Raw genomic sequence first — 20394 nt, 5'->3', positions numbered from 1 at the left:
CCGTGTAAACGTCAATAAACTCAATCCATACACTCATCAGTTATTCTATTTACTCTTCATTATTCGGTGCGAATTCAACACCAATATTATTTGCAATATTAAATTTTCAATATAAATACTAAAAATCATTTTAAAATTTTTTTTTTTTTTTTTTTTTTTTTTCGAATAAATTTTAGTCGGTAATTTTAATATTCATTCCAAAAATAAGCAATCAGAGTCATTAAAAATTTTTCTGATGAATAAATTTAATATAAAAATTAACAATATTATTTCTTATTAATTATTAAATTTTTTTTGACTGATTTTAAAATTATTAAATTAAAAGTAATTTTTTTAAGTTTGTGTTAAAACTTCCATTACAATAAATAAATTTAAAAATAAACTCTCGAGAAAGCGAGTGCCAAAAAATTTCCCCAAACAGATATTAATAAGACTAGCCGTAAATTTTTATTAAATAAAAATTGATCCATTATGTTAATGGGTAATTTAAATCGATGACATCCTTAAAGGCTCGAACCAGAAGTAGGACCGGGAGTAATCGAGCCAAGGAGGTGAAACTATCCATACCACATCAGAGAAAACAACCCGAAACTTTCATGGATTAGGCTCTTAGAATTGAGGAGTCTAGCCGGTGATAGTCAGTCCTGCTAGCGAGATAGACTTAGAATACGGGGGAGAAGCTTACGAGTCCTAAATGGTATTTGCGCCATTACCTCTAAATTCTTTACAGTTTGCCCCAGTTGGGCTCTTGGGTAGCTAAGGACAATCTTGCCCCCTCCTCTATCTTTTTAACTGAAGGATTTTTTTTTTTTTTTTTTTTCCAAGTTTTCCGAGAAGTAAGCAAAGTCTTCTTGGTCTTACAACACGAATATTAAGTCAAAGTAGTTAGTAAGTCCAAGAGAAATCCATTTACAAGTTTTTAAATTTTTCTTAATTTCTATTTTCCGTCACAAGAGATATATTTGTCCGAAAAAGGGAACGGCCGAATAAATTCTCGGGAGCGTTCTTTCTGTCTCGATAAATCAAACGAAATGCGAGGATGCCAAGGACGGAAATATAGCGGCGTACTCTTGGATTTTATTGGCGAAGATGAGCCGTCCGGTGACGGTAGTAATTAAGAACCGAGCAGTGAATTCGGAAACGAGGGTTGATGTAATTAGGATGAGTTGTGATGCCCCTTAATTCCTTGACGATCCTTGGCTCCCTCGGCGCTTAGAAGGAGCTCACACACGATCACAATGGATGTGGAGTATACACTATCACCGCTTTCATGAGAATGTCTATCTATCTATCTCTGGCTCAGGGAATCCTTCCCACCCAGCGCCCGCAAACACCAAACAGAGCTTGATTATTATCGTCATCTAAACTAGGCTTGATTGTTCCGGTATTGGATCAAAGCGTTGCCCGCTAATATCCTCGCAATGCCATGCAACATTACTCCAAGCTTTAATTGTCGCTCCTGGATTAGTATTAATAGACAATACCAGAGTTATCTTAGAGGATTTTGAGGGTTATAGCTCCTGGCCTATTACTATTACGTTACAGCTAATTGATTATATTGTTGTATTTTTGGACCAGAAATCATCTAAATTTAATGACAATCCAATCATGGCATCTTAAAATACTAAAAAAAAAATTTATTGAGGCTTAAGCCATGATTTTATAAAAAATTTGAATATTAATTACGATTTATTGAGAAAAAAATTTGATTAAACCAAAAATAGATTAAAAAGAAGCGTTAATTTTAAAATTAACTTTCTACTAGCGAGAAAATTCAGCGACAAAATGCCACCTGTTGGATTTTTCCAAAACTAAATTTTATAAAAAATTTATATATGAATATGTCAGGCCAGATATGATAAAATAAAATGTATAAAAAGAATTTTTAAAGTTTATTGAATTTGTAAGCCTCAAAAAGACTTTACTCAATCAAAAACTATCAGAGTTTATCAAGTATATTACCCTAATTGAATAAACGACACTGCAGCGTAGCACTGTAAGTATCTCATTAAGCCTGTAAGAAAGATACAAGGTAGTAGTTTGTGGTCTGTAGGTATCGCACGTTCTTGTTCTCAGTGCGAGTAAAGTCTTAGCGATGCCATGTGCGCTCGACTAACTGCATTAACCTGCAATTATAGAAATTACCTGGTTCGCGAGTTTAGTCTAGTCTTGTCTAGTCCTACAAAATAGCTTCACTGCCTAGTCCGGGTTAGTCTGCTCCAACAGACTGCAGATTCTATTCTTACTTCTGGTATTCACCGTTCGTACCTCGGGAACTTCCCTTATTTCAGTAACATTCTTGGCAATACGGTGGTCTTTCGGATGTATGGCTCAACCTGTCCTGGTGCAATGCCCTCGCTTTAATTATTTCAGTAACTTAACTTTTCTCGTTGCGGTTAGTGCATTAGCTGGTAGCTCATTTAAAGTCTCAGTCAGGTTCACTGTCGATTGCGGGATTCTGAAGAAGCTCCAGCTGGACTAATGGCGTCATTCGTAAGAGGACTAAGTGTATTTCTAGGGACAATGAGATTTAATTTGTCCTTTCGGGTCATTGAAAGGCTGGTGAAGGTCTCACCCGGGTAATTCTCGGCGATGGTGCCTCTCGCGATTAGAATATAAGGTTACCGGCGTATAAACGCTCGCTGGGGTGATACGCCCGAGGATAACTGGATTAAAACGCCCCACGGCGTCTCGGCTAATGACTTCAGTGACACGTCATTTCTACCCTCCATCTCCAGCTACGCTCGTCCTTGTCCTCGTTCTCGTTTATCAACTCACTCACCCTTTCTTCCTTCCTCAGTCGGATTTTCCTGTATATCTTGTTTTGTGGATTCTTAAATATTGATGTTTTTAAAAATATAAGCTCATCCCGCTGTAACACTCATTAAGAGCTTTCATTTGAGTACCCACATGCATTTTTGATATATTTTTCATATATAAAATATATAAATATATGAAAAATTGATGTGGGTACTCAAATGAAAGGTCTCGATGAGTGTAACATCGAGATGAGCTTATACCTTTAAAAATGTAAAAATATCTAGAGATATTTCATAGAATATTTTTGAATGCCTAAAATTTGCAAAAGCCGGCGAAAATAAAGGCATAAATGTAAAAAAGATTTAAATACCTGTCGACAATTATTTGAACGAGCAACCGAATGCTTTTAGTGACATAATAACATCAAGCGGTTGCTCACCCTTTGGATACTTAAGAGTAACAGGGATGGGAGTGAGCTCTTCCTTGGGAGTTGTTGGGTCCCGGTCTGGTCACGGAGCCTGCCAGAGAGTCGAGTAGTCTTGGTTGTTCCCTTCACCCACTAGCATCTGCATTCCTAGTCCCAACGAGCCGCAAAGGAATTCCAATTTTAAACAAAAGTTTCCTGACGTCGGTGGTAACCGTTCCCTCAGTCCTCAGTCCTCGGTCTCTCTCCCTCACCCACTTTCCCGGATTCTATCTACGCTTTCATGCATACTGAAACTCGCTTCTGTCTTTTATCTCAAGCGAATCCTCGAGACTATTTTTTTTTTTTTTTTTTTTATTCTCTATATTTTTATTTTCCCAACACAATAACGAGAATATTCTCGCAAGCACTCCTGAGAAGAACCAAAGAGAGGTCACGTCCTCTGGTATTTGCTTTCATGAGATCGCTGCTGTTGAGTTTAACAAATAAAAATAACAATAATAACAATAGTAGTAGTAGCAGTGGTAGTATATAGAGAGATGAGGAAGAAGCAGAGTAAGAGTAAGAAAAAGTTAGTGGGGGTGTGTGTGTGGGAGCAATACCACGCCGGCGACTAAATGCATCTAAGTGGTACAATAAACAATACGTAATCCATAAATCCCCAGGAAAACGCCCCACAGCACGCTCTAGTCGCTATATTGAGCCCGACTACAACATCACCAGATACACACGCTCGTCTGTTGCAATATCGATAAAACATTGATTGGGAATTCGTGCCTAAAGCCGCTTGTCTAGGATTCATTATCATTATCATGATAAGCGTTATTGGTGTGAGAGCTAAACGCATCTAACCACGCAGTGTCCATATGCTCCTTCCTAACTACACGTCTCTATACATTAACCTTTCCTTAATGCATAAATACATCGAATCTAACCCCCATCATCATAATCATCATCATCATCATCATCGTCATCATCATGAATACGCAAATGCTTAACTGTTCTCATTGATTCAGAGGGTCATTTAAATTCATAAAAAGCCATATAAAAATCACATATGGTCATAAAAAATTTTGATCCAAAATTTTATATATTTTCAACAAAAAAAAAAAATTTATCATAAAGAATAAGTCAATAAATATCAATTAGCAGTGTGGACGTTAATGTCAATCACCAAAAATCATTAGCATCTAATCCTGATAAATGACTTGAACAAACAATCTAGGTAAAACATAAAAATTCATCAATCACAAAATATAAAAGCTATTAAATCCTCAAGTCATTCGTAAAACATATTACTGTGAATTTTATCCTGAAAGATAATAGTCTATCTGGATGGCCGGAGTCTGAGTCTTTCTCGGATCTTAATCCTTGAATCAATTCCTTTAAATCCGAGCTACAAAGTATTATAGTCTAGGATATAATATAAAACTGTCGAGAGTATATGCGTTTAATTTAATGAGCAGAAGGAGCGTATCAGCGACTGCCTTATTATTATTTTGTCCGCTTTTATTTATAATTTTTATAATACCCGGTCTTTTATCCCGATAAATTCTGAGATACATAATAGCCGAAGCTTTTTCAATGAAACGCTGCACCGAGGCATAAATGTCTTTTATGAATTTTATATGATATCATGAATGCAATGAATATTTTAAGATGAATTATTTATGATCCGCTGAAAGTCACTTTTCGGTCGATTATTTTACTCCTCAGTATATATATTTAATATAACTAAAGAATAAGCGCAAAAGAGAGAGAGAGAGAGAGAGAGAGAGAGGAGAATAAAGTGACTTAAAGGACTTCTGGCTGCTCGGTAGATCAAAAGCATGGATCGCTGAACTTGCAGGCGACGAATTGGCAAACTCGCGATGGATGGAGCAGTAATTATCATGCCCTGGAGCGCCGAGGAGAATTCGCGGAGCCGTACCGAGGACAGGAGAGCGAGCGAGAGGAGCAGAAGGAGGAACTCGCAAAGCAGAGACCGGGGGAGGTGTTTGAAACAGCACTGGTGCAAAATTCACAATCTAATCCAACTAAGCAAATTAATCCGGGTTCCGGGCGTTCATACTCGACTCCGATGGTCCCTTCGCCCGCTTCTGCATTCCCAGAAACTTAGATCAAAGGGAATGTTGCGAGGCTCCCCCTCGAGCCCCGCGACTTCCATACACTCGGTCTTTCATTTCAGTTTCCTTCTCCGGGCTTATTCGGCATCTCTTTCGCTCCCTCGGGTTTAATCTCGCCCTACAAGTCCTTTTCCGGTAATATCGTCCTGCTGTCAACCTACCGGCATTTCTATTCCATTGCTACCTATCGGCTTCCTGGTGTACTTCCTCCCCCGTGGCTAAAAGCGCTTCCGGTATTGGGCTTCTCCACATCAAATAAATTTACTCACGTATCGCTGCCGATTTCTATCAACCAACACTTACCACAAAAACTCACTTTTATTTTTCTTTCCTCTTTTTTCTTATTTTTTTCCTTAAATTTTTGGTTTTTTTCGTGATAACATTCTCTTATGTGACCATATCTGACCATATAAAGCCATATTTAAGCTAATATGGCCTGAAATATCCAGAAATAATTTTAATGGGTCATAATTACAGCTCAGTATAGTTTGATATGGCATTATCGATTTAATTTGTCCAAAATAGTCTGATATGTCAATATATAACCATACCAAGCCATACAGTAAAATTCTTTGACCTGTTCCTAAGGATTTCCCCAAATGATCTATCGTCCATTTAACCGGCTCGGTCGAGTGCCTGCCCTTTGACAATAGAATCAGTGTCACGTCTAAGATACGCCGTGAACCTGAATAGCATTAGGCAGATATAACAATCAGTGGAGTGGGACAGCGTTAGAGACGGCACCCGTTGATTATCCAGCCCGTAAACACCAGTGCATCATTATCGATTGGGGCAACAATCTGTTGGGTGGGCAACCCTGAGCACACACCCACACCCAAACACATAAACAGACACACACACACACACACACACACACACACACACAACTATCGCAATATCTATCTATTTGGGGTTCCTCGCCGTTCGCGCGTCCCCTTCCGCCATATTGACGCAATACAGCTTCACAGTTGCATAATGAATGGTTTGCTAATGACCCTACGGAGGTTGCGGAAACCGCAGCAGAGGATAGCGGGACCTGGGTTCAAGCACTTCCGGCATCAAACATGTACTAACGTTATACGCTCTATCCGGCAGAGCCTTTTTGCAGCAACAAATTTAACCGATTTTAATGTTTGATATTCGCACGGAAGCTCCCGAATACCCTCGAGTCCTCCGTCCACCAGCCAATAGACGCTTTTTCTCGTAGTATGCCTCCGGCAAGCTGTTTTCCAGGAAATATCGCTAATAATAGATTTATTTTTTGTTCCAGAACTAAATACTCGGATCCTGATCGGCTGACCACCACTCTGACGCGTCACTGTAAGTATTTTTGGAAAAATTATTATCATTAAGTCTTATACAGTCTGAGGAAGATCTTATCGTGGTATATTTGTCAGGAGTTGTAAAGCAACCGCGAAGCGACCGCACATCAAACTGACAGCCAACTTTAAGATCCTCGCAACAACTTTTCTTCCTTATACATTAATTTACCTTTACTTGCTTAAGTAATTAGTCTGTGATGCTGTCGTCGAGAACTGATGCTCGCTCTATGCCTCCTATTCAGGATAATTCAACTTATCTAAATAGACATATTTACTTGTGGCGACGCTAGATACCTCAGCAATCATGTATTCTCTAACAGATATCTTCTATTTACTTGTCTAGGTTTGATTTTTAACAAATGTTTATTAATTAATTACATTTTAATTAAACTTCTGATACAAAAATTAATTTTTTTAGCTCTAACAACAGCCGTATAATTTTTTTTTTGTTGAAGTTAGTTCTGGAAAAAATCCGACAGGTGGCGCAGGATTACCTAATCTTCTCGCTATAAGAACATTATTTTTTAAGTACTTAATACTAAAATAAAAATTATTTTTTTGACTGTCTTGAGAAGATTATCTATCATTAATTTTTAATTTAATTAACTCCTAAATTAATTATTTTTATATAAGATTTAAATTATTTTTTATTCTTATTTGACGATATCAGAAAATTTTCCTCGGGTGTCATTAATGCAGAGACTTTATTACTTTAATTAAAAAAGATAATGCAACAATCTTGTTCTTATTTTTTCCTCCGACTGGACAAAATGTTTCACAATTGGCAATTGTGTGTTGAGTAAAAAAAGGGGAAAAAAAGGAAAAAAAAAATAGTCGGGTGGTATTAAGCAAGCGCGAAAGAAGAAAATAAAGTTAAGGGTGCGAAAAAAGAGGGTGTTGTAAAAGTGGTTTCTTGGCGAAAAAAAAAAAAAAAAAAAAGCCGGAACGTAAAAAGCTGAAACGTCAGAACAAAAAGGAATTAAAAATGATAAATTCAATAACTAACAATAGAAGGTATCCTGTGCTATGAAATGTTGTATCATGAAATTAAATGTTCTCACTATTTTCTCTTTGAAGCCCCGGAGGCAGCTTCTCTCAATTCTAAATTCTCAATTCTCAATTCTGAATAGTCGGGGATGATACAAATAAACAAATATATAGAAATATACAAATAGACCGGTAGCCGTGGGTGGTATCCGATAGTCGGCAATAAACACCCATATGATTGTGTTTTGGAATGAGTTAAACTTTATGAATTCCCGGTTAGGCAGCCGATGACGTGTGTATGTGCAATGTGCAATGTATGATCGATCAATAAACCGTTTTTTCACCGCGACAAATATTTTTAATCCGAGCACGTCTTCATGCATGACGTACGTGCTCGTACAAAAAATTTCGATGCTTTTTGATGAATTTTTATCGCGATTAATTGTCAAAAAAAGCAATAAATACACGCCGACCTTTTTGTTAATCATTTTTTTTTTTTTTTTTTTTTTTTTTTTTCCTTTAAATAATCCACAGCAACCGGATTTCATTTTTCCCAATAATCACGCCCGGGTCTCGGATTAATTTGGTATTTAAATGTTATGGGTTATAGCAATAATTATTATTTAATTGGCTCATTAAAATGAATCTGAAAGCCATTCGCTTCTGTATTACCAACAGAACCAATCCTCACCGTTACTTTATTTATTATACATATAGTTGATCCAGTAACGCTAAAGCTAACGAGTTGATAAATTGAGGATCGATGACAGCGCTATCTTTATTGTCAACAATCACCTGAAATATCGTTATTACAAATCGGACTAATGAGACAGTCTGGTAATTATTTTTTTAATTTTTCTAATTGATATCTTAATTTTTAGAGCAATATTAATTTTATTTTTTAAAAATTTCTATTATTTTTTAATTAAATTCCGAATTTTGAGCTAGTCACTCGGAAAATGGCTGTAACTTCTAAAATATGGATTTTATCGAAAAATAATAAGAGACCAAAATTGTAGCTTATTAAATTTCCTACAAAAAGTCCTACTATTTAATGGGGCTATCTTCAATATTTTAAGAGATAGAATTTTTTTTTTAGTGCTCATTATCTGTAACCATAATTTTTTAAATTTTGATTAAAGAGACAAATTTTGTAATTATTGTTATTAATAATTTTTTTTCCACGATTTAATATATCCCGCTCGTAAACAAGAGACACTTGTGATTACATTAAAACCAGTATTATTTTTAATTCAAGCTCCAAGATTACAATTTCTTGTTAAACAATTCATAAAACATGAAATATAATATGAAAAATGTAATACCGTCTAATTAACTCTAGTATTTTTACAAAATAATTAAATCCAAGTCTTTAATTTAACTTTCTCGGATAAACTATAAAGCAAACAAGCCAAAGATTGTGAGGATTAAAAGTTTGTTGAAAAAAAAAAAAAAAATAAAAAACCCAAAAGTCCTCTAAATGACTTTTAAAACCCGGCGTAGTGTACCAAGAATATTCATAAAAGGGGTGCGAATGTTCAACACAGCTATTCTGTACAACATATTTCCCCTTGTATCTTTTAACAGGCACTTTTCGCAGCTGCTCAAAGCGCTCTAGCTTGGATTCGCCGTTCTCGTGGTTGGTGGTACACAAGTGGACACTCAACACGGTTTGTTTTGTAAGTTTCTCACTATAAGTGTTATCATTTGGCGCTTTAACAGCTCTGTTTTGAAGACATTGATACCCGTGAGCTACGAAAAATTCCTCCAAGTTAGTTCCACTAATTTCTAGCAATAAAAATGATAATATTTTTTAAAAGAAATATTTTATGATCATTCTTATAATGAGCATTATTTAAAACGCTGTATCTCCTAAAATATAGAAGATATCCCTATAGTATAATAAATACTATAAAAAACATAAACGTTTTTTGTAGGAAATTTTGTAAGCTACAATTTTGGTTTCTTGTAATTTTTTGATAAAATGAATTTTTCAGGAGTTACAGCCATTTTTAGAGTAACTAAATAATAATGAAATATTTAATTTAAAAAATTTGAATTTTAAATAATAATAATAATAATAATAATAAATTTAGCTACTTTACGATCAAATAAGCTTTAAAAAATTCAAAATGTCAAATATTATGACTGCAAAGGATGTATTTTTGGAATTGAACTACAGAGAGCGAGTTGAGGCTCTGAAATAGCGATCGAGCGGCAGCGTAGCCGATTAACCATAACCGAAACCTCGACAAAGGGACCGTGTGAGCAGGAGTTCATCACACGATAATTTATATGGTAATTCCTGGAACGTAATAAGTCCGGTCTCTGTGTGGGGAAACCGTTCTCGCCACTACATACGATCCATTTTCGCATCCTGGGCACGCCGCGGTCAAACTCGGCCCTACGCCCGGCTTATAACCGACTACAGACTCTGGACAAAGACAGGACTAGAGAACAGGAACCCTCACAGTGTCTAATGTGTATGTGAGCCGACTGCGAATGAAAAGCTGCCCATTTTTCAATAGCTAATTCGTCGGAGCTGAAAGCGCATCGATTGCATTATTCCTCGGATTTAGTCGTCGGAGACTTGAACCAGCCACCAGACGTGTTCTACGAGGCTGCTTCTCCTCCTGGAGCCCAACGCGGCCTACCAATTTTCGACGTGGTAGTAAGCGCTGGTGAAATTCAATTAACCTCGCGTCTGGTCGCTTCACTTGTCGCACATCCAACATTCAACATCGACATTGTCCCTCTCCATAGGCTGTCTAGGTTTTTAGAGTTATTTTTTTCCTTTTAAAGGGCATGGTGTTCATTTTTTAGACTATTGTATTTAGAATAATTGAAAAAAAATTTTTTTATCACTTAAAAAAATTATTTTATTATTGAGTCAAAAAATTTAATTTTGAATAATTTTTTTTGGGAAGAATAAGTAATGATTTTTATTCTTCGTTTGGATTCTAAGAATCTACATATATTGAAGTATATTCAGTAATTTTTTCATTTAAAAATAATAATATTATCAACTAATTTCCTACGCCCCCAGTTAAAAACTCAAAAATGCAGAATTTTATGAAAAGTAATTAATTATTTAATAAGATTAATGAAATAAAAATTGAAAATTTGTCTTTGATTCTTACAAATTGCCTGATAGGGCCAATCGTAGCCTGGGGTAAAAATTGGCCTTATCAAAAAATTATTCACGAACAGGAAAGTCAAAGAAACTGATCGTTGATTGGTGATTGTGATTAGTATCAACAGCAAATCAGGAATGTTCGGATCGGTGTTGGCCGTTGTAGATCGACTGATGTTTGAGAATGGGTTTGGAGATCGATTGATTCGATTGAGAGTACACTAGCAGAGTAGACTAGCTGGGAGAGAGTCTTGAGAAGAGAATGCCATTCGGAATTCCCATGGTGACATACTCGATTCCCGGTGGCCTGAGGAATAGGCGAAGCCCTGCTGATTGATGTTTTGGAGAACAACCGGAGCTCAACTCCGCATTGTTCTGGGTTATCTAAAGACCACCGAGACAGTTACTTTAAGATTCTATTTGACCAGAAACAACCAATTTAAATGTCAATCTCCTTTATTATTTCATCAGTCCTTTATTTCGTATTTTCCGAATAATCCTATCGCTGATTCTCTGGTCATCCTTTTATCTCCCAGCTGGAATAAATTCAAACTCTCTCGAGTTCTTTTTACAGTTTTTTAGAATTATGATAATTTATATTCCCGGATTTAATCCCAGTTTTAAATATTTCGAAGGAGTGACTCTTTTATTGGTCTAACGCTGGAATAATATCCGGACAAGTGGGCGAGAAGCTCGCATTAAAGAGCTCGTTACGACCGGAGGACATTTTCATAAGATCTTAAATGTCCTCGAGATCAAGGCGTTACCTGGTAAGGAGGACATCTGAATGCATGAAACACAAAATTGCAGTGGCTGTGTCTAGTTATGCTCGTAAAAAATTCAAACATTGTGCTTGTGCATATTCAAAAGATTCTAACTTCAGTTGGAGAATCACCAATCGTGAAAAAGGATCTTAGGGATTACTTAACTGTATTTTTACAGTCGACAATTTAGTTTCTGATGTAAAAAAGTTTTTTTCGAATAAAACGTTCAATAAATAAATTTTTTATACGCTAAAAAAAATTTTACTAATGATTAAAACTATTTAATTAAATTAAAAAAAAAAAAATGAATTTAATAACAGTGAATAAAATATTTTTATCCCGATAATGTAACTTGATCAGAACTTAATAATTAACAACCGAACGCTATGGTAACTTGTTATAAAAAAAAATGTATTTATGATATAATGGTAAAAAAGTTTTTACGATTTTTATTCACTATCAGTTATGACGGATTAAAAGATGAAATGGAAAAAGAAAGCCCCAGCCGTTTTCGTACATGTAATGCATTTATTCGTACAAAAAGTAGGACATCAGTAGCATCGGAAAGACCCGGCATTAAACTACGCCACAGGAGGAACAGAAGAAGAAAAAGAAGAAGAAGAAGAAGAAGAAGAAGAAGAAGCTATATTAGAAAAGTTTTCCACGCGTCCTATACCCGAACTCTTGACTGCTCAAAAGAAGCAATCTCCCGGCAATAATATACACGTGCGACCAACTCCGATAATAACGGATATTATTTTTTCCATTTTCTCTTGTCTCATTTCTTCGGGTCTCTCACCGCCATTTTTATTCCTCTTCCTCCTTACTTACTTTTTATCTTACATTCATTCGGAGCATCGACGGCACCTCAGCTTATTTGTTTCGAACTTTTAATTACATTTCGCGAAAGCATCTTTCGATTGGACACTTGATTCAACTCAACAACTCATCATAAACTTAACCTCAAGAAATTAAAGTCCTTTTAATTCTTTTAATTCGAGTACCTCAGGCGCTTCAATTATTTTACAAATTCTATCTTTTACCGCCAATCACAATTATTTATCACGCATTACTATTATTAGTATTTTTCCTCCTTATTTTTATCAAAAAATAAAATTTTTATATAAATGCCATATATGGCCATTTTAGGTCATATCAAGCAAAATATGGCCTGATCTGATTTTTTGACAAGATAAATTTTTACTTCAGATGCCGCTATGATGGACAGTGACGGTACCTTGGGCCGAGTGCCCAGCAACGGGGGCCGTGGTTTGCGCCGTCAACGGTCCCTGGAATGGCGAGAACGGCGCGGCTACGGAGCAAGTGTCCACTCCAGCAGCGACGATGATGACAATAATCGCCACGCTGTCCCAACATCCGTCTCATCTCGCGGCGCAAGAAGCCCCGGGCATGTTTTTGCCTCCCTTATGGCCCAGCAGTACTCCGGTAAGTTTTTCATCTGTAAAAGTAATTTTCCCAACGAATGACACCGGAATATTCATACAAAAGTTTTCCCAGAGTATCGATATTAATAAATAAAAAACGTACAACTACCGTCCGAGGGAATCACTCATCTGGATCACTTGATAGCAGCAAGTGTTATTGACGAGTGGAAAGACTCGTTCATCATATTCGATTACTTCCGCTCAACGGCAGACAAGTTTTATTGGTTAACACTCTCTTTCTTCTTTCACAACCGATTTTTTTTTTCTACACCGAGAGGTGTATCATACCATTTACACTTACTTACACCTCTCCACTGTAAGTAACACACCAGTCTTGATTCAGACGGTACTCCGTCTTGTAACAACTTTCTTAATGAGTTCTCCGCGTTTAACTAATGCTAAACTTTCTTCCGTTCGAATAGTTACCAACTGCAGTAATGCCACCCCCTCAATCCTCTCTTCTTGGGATAGAAATGGTTCTATCGTCATCCAAAATTAAGAGATAAAATTTTAAATGAATACTCTACTCTGATTTTTATCTTTAAACTTTTGACAAAAAAAAATATAAATCAAATCCGTAGAAAAATAATTATTTTACCCCCTTTTCTCTTCGTAAAATTTTATAAAATCCACAATGCGTCTTAGGAAATATATTTCAAGTATAAATTTTCCAACGTACCATTATCGTACGTCCGTTAACATTTGTTCCAATCCAATGGCCGCCGATTACTCCCTCGTACTCTTCTTCTTCTTTATAAATATATATAGATATGGGGATATATATATATATATATATATATATATATATATATATATATATATATATATATATATATAAAGAACCCCGCGTCTACTTTATCCTTATTCCCATTTCTATTTTCCATCCCCAGCCCCAGCCTTGTAAAGCTCCACAAGCTACAACTGGTAGAACCACCAGTAGCAGTACCCAGTTTCACCGCAACTCACTCCACTGCACAATGTCACATAACCACACTCGAAGTGTATCGGTCTGTAGAGACTATTTCAGCGTAGACGTCGTCCATCTTCTTAACTTTCGACGGCAAACGTTATATTCCCTCTCTAGTCTCCATATCACCGACTGAGAGCAGCTCTTACTTACTTTTTTTTCTTTTTTTATTATTATTTTTCGCTATACACTCTTGCTATAAATATTGAGAAGCGATGGAGAAATAAAACAGTTATATTAGTACACACAAGTATCGCTAACCTACGGATCCAACCCCGGAGGACATTAATCATCCGCGGGATACCCGTCGTGACAATACTTGTTTGTAAAAAGATTATTTATCATAGATGTATTTTGTCTCTGAACAATTGGAGGGAGTGTGAGCAGTATTCAGCTCCAAATTACCCCTCAAAAATTTTTATCATTTAAGTAATTTTTTTATTAGGTCATATGACACCTAATATGGACGGATCAAGTCATATTAAGCCTTATATGGCCAATTTTTAGGTCGAAACTATCAAAAATTATTTTATATGGCCATATATGACCAGATAAGCCTATAAAAAATATTTCAACGGTTGAACGTAAAATTAAAGCCATCGGGGCCGCTTTTAGAAAAAATCAGGAGGTGTGATGAGATCACATGTGCGTTTTTCTACAAGATCTACTGTAGATATTTGACGAGATTATCGGTATTACCGTTGAACAGGAGTGTGTTATTACCAAAAATAATCCTCTTCTGAGTATACACGTACATACAATATGTTTATTGTATGATTAAATCGATTTGGGCCGATAACAGGCCGGACAGTAGTAGCAGTAGCAGCAGATATCCGAAATAATGAGAATGTAATGCATCACGATGGGATTGAGGCGGCAATCTATGGTTTATATAGATACCAGATGGATGACGAGCCCAAGGGAGATAATTCTCGTAAGCTGCCCACGGCCAGACATAATATCACCAGCTCATTACCCCTATGCGAGGTTCATATCACGGTTCGCGGGCTTTTGTTTCAAAAACATTGACCTGGTCACTGATCACTGCGGGAATTTCCATTTTCCTGGCAACAATCCACGCATGCCAGCCCATTAATTAACAATATAAATTCTTCGACGCGTTATAGAGACCGATAGCCCACAGTCCAGACCGCCTATATTATAAGCAATAACATTATTACATTTTCATTTAATTTAATTAAATTTTAATAATTGTTATTGTAACTGTTACTGTTGTTATTATCAAAAACTAATTAAATATTGGTAGTCTCGACAAAACAAGGACAAAGCTCTCCAACTCCAAGACAAATTTAAAGTAGATGTCTCTCTGGCGGAGTTTATCCGGCGTAATACTAATACTAATGTTGCCGTAAGGCACTGACTAAAAGCCACAAGTTCGTGGAGCTGGATGGAGACGGAGAACTCGAGAAACATCTACCAGCTCATCTTTTTCTCCCTTTCGCAACTAAACGTGTTGTACTGGAAATTGGACTTTAAAGAGCAAGAGATCACTCCTAATGGAGCTTTCCGAAGATTTCACGAGTTCCGAGTCCGGAAATGTAAATCTCTGGGAAAAGCCACCAGTCATTTGTGAGTCTGAAAATAAACTCCAGAGACAATAAATGTTAGGTGTCCGTGTATTTCAATATAACGAGGGGTTTGTTACTGAGCAGAGTACCCGGAGCATGTCTGGTGCGAATTTGTGCGTGCCTTGGTCACTATATCGCACACCAGGCGTTACCACAACACGCTCCAACCCACCTGACACTTTGTAGCTACAACTTTATTGTCTCTCTACATTGTCTCTCTGCCATCTGACCGATAAATTTTCTGTGAATTTCTACTTCCTTCTATTCTCTACGGTGTTGAGAGTATGTGTGGAAAAATCTTTTGATTTAGTATGATATGTATCTTTTAACCTCTGTCAGGCTTAATAATGCCATATCAGGTCATTTATGATCATTTCTGATCATATAATACCATTTATGACCATATAAAGCCATTTATGATCAAATCAGGCTTTATTATAAAATTCTTTCAAGGCATTTTTAAAAGATATATAACATTATCTTAAAGACATATCATCGTGTAAGGTGTTGAAAAAAGGTCAACATTATTTATTATTAATTTAAGGGGAAGGTAATTTTAACAACCGGTTATCATCAGATATAAACCACTGACTTTATATAAAAGTCTAGAATATATGATATAATAATAATTCAATATTTATAAAACAAGACAAATAAAATTAGGGGTTTGAGTTTTACAGGAGCGTAATGGATATCGATGGTGAGTAGTTACCTACCACGTGGTTGGTTTGTATCGACACTACCTGCTACTAGCTACTACCTTTACTCAGCTAATGTATATAATCAACTCGACTGTACATTAAACGCATGTACATACAGTAGCACATACGTAGAGTGCACCAGTCCCGGTAAATAGGCGTCTTGACATGGCACCGGCGATTAAAGTTCTGTTGATAGCGGAATTTAAAATACCGGTAATAGAATAAAGGGGCCGTACAATGGGTTATAGACTGTGGCGTTTGAATGCCATATACTCTATGCTATATACTACATTTTCACACATGAAAGTTAGTGAATATATATATATATATATATATATATATATATATATATATATATATATATATATATATATATATATATATATATATATAGAATGCACCTCTCGGTATCGATAGGCCTGAGCAGAGTATTTGTAAGCGGTAGAGCAGAGCGTCGTAGTGGCATTCATTTGAGTGCAGCTCCTTGATGTGGCACATAGACTGCTGTCGGCATCCCTCTGCTCAGTAAGGGGTAGTTTGCTTGACAACTCGATTACATGATACTGCTTGGGTTGAGTGGCAAGTGGTGATGCCTGGCTTAGCCTAGCCTACCAAACACATATACATATATATTATTGTGCTTATATGCCGGTAACACACCGCGTAACGAGCCTCTACTCCGTGGTTCCCTTGATCTTCTCCAGTGACTACGAAAGATGATATGCAACATTGCAGAGAAAATTAATGATGCTTTCATGTTTCTATTAGCTCTGTCTGCTTTCCGTCTTTCTAACCACGTCACACTTTCCTTACCATTTCACTACCGATGATTGACAAACTTTGTCACCAATTTCCGTTGATAGAACTCGGAATTTCATAAAGATTCGTTGAAAAAAAATTTTATATCATTTTATATCATTTTATGGTCATAAATGATCAGATATAGTTTCATCTGATTAAAAATCAAAAAATTATTATATAAAAAGATTTAAAAGAATTTTAAATTGATAAATGTCGACGGCAAAGTAATGAATAAGCAACCAACAGGTATCAAGAAGTTAGTAGTATTTTTTGTGAGCTTATGAAGCAAACTCAAACGTACAATAACTCTGGAGTGACTTAATAATAAAATGAATAGAAGCTTGATGCTCTGCTTATAATGGATAGGATAGAAGAAGGCTGTTGGAGAGTATGTGTAAGTTGCGATTAATATTTCAGGTAGAGTTGAATGTAGTTGGTAGAGCGAGCCAGGATTAAGGGCAACTTCTCTTCGCTTTGGTCCTCTCTAGCTCTATATAATATTATATAAGAGGGCCGGATGGTTGGTGGTCACTGCTTGCTTCTTTGGCTGCCCGTACGTTAATTATTCTTAAAGGAAATTAATGTTCTTCGATATTATTTATACTGCTCCTTTCTAGGAGCCGGTGCGTCGAGCCGGTAATGGATGGAAGGAATAACTAGAGGATAGACGGAATAATTAAACAATGAGTACTTGAATTATTATTATTATTATTATTATTATTATTATTATTATTATTATTATTATTATATGGAAAGAAAATTTATGAATTAAATCGCTCATTATCTAGGCATTAAAAAAATGTCCATAACTCCTAAAATAATTTTTTTTTAGATTAAAATATTACAATTATTATTATTAATACTTAACTATTAACTGTTAAATAAAACCTGTCGATAAATAATTTATTATATTCTCCTCTGGTTTACTGCCCGAGCCCAGCCGAGGAGAATTATCATTTTAAGAGAACTATCCCCGATTATTTCCGGCTCGATGAATTTTATATGAGGAGAAAAATAAAGCGAGATAAAGAAAAAGGGACAAATATAAAAATAAAAATATAATAATGGATAAAAAAGCGATATAAAATATCATTTTATCCATCGTGTGTGCGTGTGTGTGTGTGTGTGTGCGTGTGTGTAAGACGAAAGACGGCTCTCGGTGCGGAGGTGACCCTCCATAATATGTTACCATCAAATGTCGGTGTGTGCCCATCTATACATTATTTCCTAGAGACTTATTGTCTCCAAGTACACGTAAGTGCATTCCACTCACGGTGTATTTATATTTATATATATATATATATATGTGTAAAATCCTAATGATTCGAGGGGTAGTCGTCGTACGAGCTATTGATAGCACTGGAATCAATAAGACGTCGCAGTGTATTGTGAAAAAATTATTCTGGTCAATAAACTGTCGTCTGTCGAGTTATTTTTTATGCAATACCCTCGATTAAACTTTTTCAGGTTTGATTATAGAGATCGTTTAAATAAAATTATTTTTTTTTGTCAATTTATAGAAAAAATTAACATTAATGAAAAAATTTTTCAACTTTTATTTTTTATATTAATTATTAAATAAATTTTTGAATTAATTAATATTCTTTACAAAATAAAAATTTTTGATAATTCTTCATTTATAACTAATTAATTAATTAAATATTAAATTTAATTATAAAAAATTTAGCTTGATATGACCAAAACAAAACGAGAAAGTGATAATCGATTTAAAAAAAAAAAGTAAAGTAAAAATAAAAGATTGAATGACATCTTGGATCCAGTCGGGTTAGATTCAGCGATTCGCATCGATAAAGTGAGTTTTACTCTGATAGAAATGGTGGAGACGCAAATACAAGTACTGGGATCGTTGAAACATGTTGAAACATCGATTTGGTAGGTAAGCGTGTGCTCAACTCTCTGAATTTTTTTTTTTTTTTTTAATGAAAGCTAACAGAAAATATATTTATAAAACGTTAAATAAATTTATCTTTCCAGAAAATGATTTTTATAATAATAATATGGAATTTTAAAGTGAAATTTATCATATGAATTTAAACTAAAAGTAAATTAATTAATTGATGAGCCGATTTCCGATAGCCGACCGGCAAAGTTAAATTTTCGTAGATAAAATATGAGATGCTAATTTTTTTTCTATTCGAGGAATGTCTTTGAAGGCCAGTGTCTAGGGGGGAGCGCTCGACGGACCAAAGAGAATAATATAATGGGAAAAATGTATCGAGAAGAAAAAATGTAGCGGGCGTGATGGGTGTGATAGGAAAAGGGAAAACAGTAGTGGTACTGCGACAACTACTACGACTTGGACGCGTTACTCTGACGCAAATTAAATGTCGGATCAGAAACACTGCTGTCACGAGCAACTTTCCCGATACTCCTGCTACAGAAGCTGGTGCGCCGTACCGGTGCCAGAGACGAGGGAGAAAACTGCGAAATTACCATTTTAAATTTCCGGAAAAGACATCAGGCATCAGACATAGAGACTGCCATACGGGAACATAACGAGGCTTTTGAGCTTTTCACATTCAAAGGACCAGCTCAGGTCTATATAGATATATTACATAATGCACCCAACTATTTATATCAATCTCTTGATTGAAAATTCTTATAACTTGCTAATTTATTATTTCATTCAATATTCTTTACTTAAACCGTTTGCAATTATTACAGAAAATTATTTTATGTATTATTAATTTAAATATTTACTTATTTATTATTTATACTCTCAATTTATTAGAATTTTATTAATCTACCTAAAAAAAAAAAAAAATTTTTTTTATAAAATTTAGTTCTAAAAAATCCAACAGGTGGCGCATGGTCGTTAAATATTTTCACTACAGGAGACTATATTTTTACAATTAATAAAATTTAATCATATAAAAATTATTTATAGGTATATAAAATTCATATAAAATTTTTTGAAGGAAAAAAAGTAGATAAATTACAAAGCAAAAATATATATAATTGTTATCTGGCCGTGATAGAAGTGATAAAATCTAAAAGACGAAAATAAAAGTCTAAAGATTCAGTAATATACAAACGAAAGAGTAAAACGGTTCGTGTCACGTTTCTTGAACAAGTCAATGGCTGAATGGCAAACGTCTTGAAAACGTCTTGAACATACGTAACAATACGTATTACGTGTATCCCAGAGTATTATATGCACGTGTATCTCTCCACATACGCACAACAAATATAACGTCTTGAGAATGCTTGCTTTTGAGCTGGAAGCACAATCTAAAGCACGTATTTTTATAATACAGAAAGTATGCACTTCTTTATGCAATATAAGAATGCCATTGGCGCAACTCTCACGCCAACGACAACGACAACCATTCTACATATTATTTATTTCATTTA

At 35.4% G+C, this 20394-nt stretch overlaps 1 protein-coding gene across 2 annotated transcripts in view; it reads left to right on the top strand.

Moving 5' to 3' along the window:
* The window catches only part of Ten-a (Teneurin-a transmembrane protein), a 289448-nt gene that overhangs the window by 97323 nt on the left and 171731 nt on the right, over nt 1-20394 (top strand). For both annotated transcript variants that reach the window (XM_074252094.1, XM_074252093.1), the window contains exons 3-4: nt 6581-6630; nt 12726-12962. In XM_074252094.1, the coding sequence (XP_074108195.1) occupies nt 12734-12962 (229 nt within the window). In that variant the 5' untranslated portion in view covers nt 6581-6630; nt 12726-12733. The remainder of the gene's footprint in view (nt 1-6580; nt 6631-12725; nt 12963-20394) is intronic.

This window comes from Cotesia typhae, unplaced genomic scaffold (genome assembly GCF_013202065.1).
Source record: "Cotesia typhae breed Kobodo isofemale line unplaced genomic scaffold, CoteBio_Ctyphae contig_83, whole genome shotgun sequence".
Taxonomy (NCBI): Eukaryota; Metazoa; Arthropoda; class Insecta; order Hymenoptera; family Braconidae; genus Cotesia; species Cotesia typhae.
This window is presented reverse-complemented; position numbering and strand designations above follow the sequence as displayed.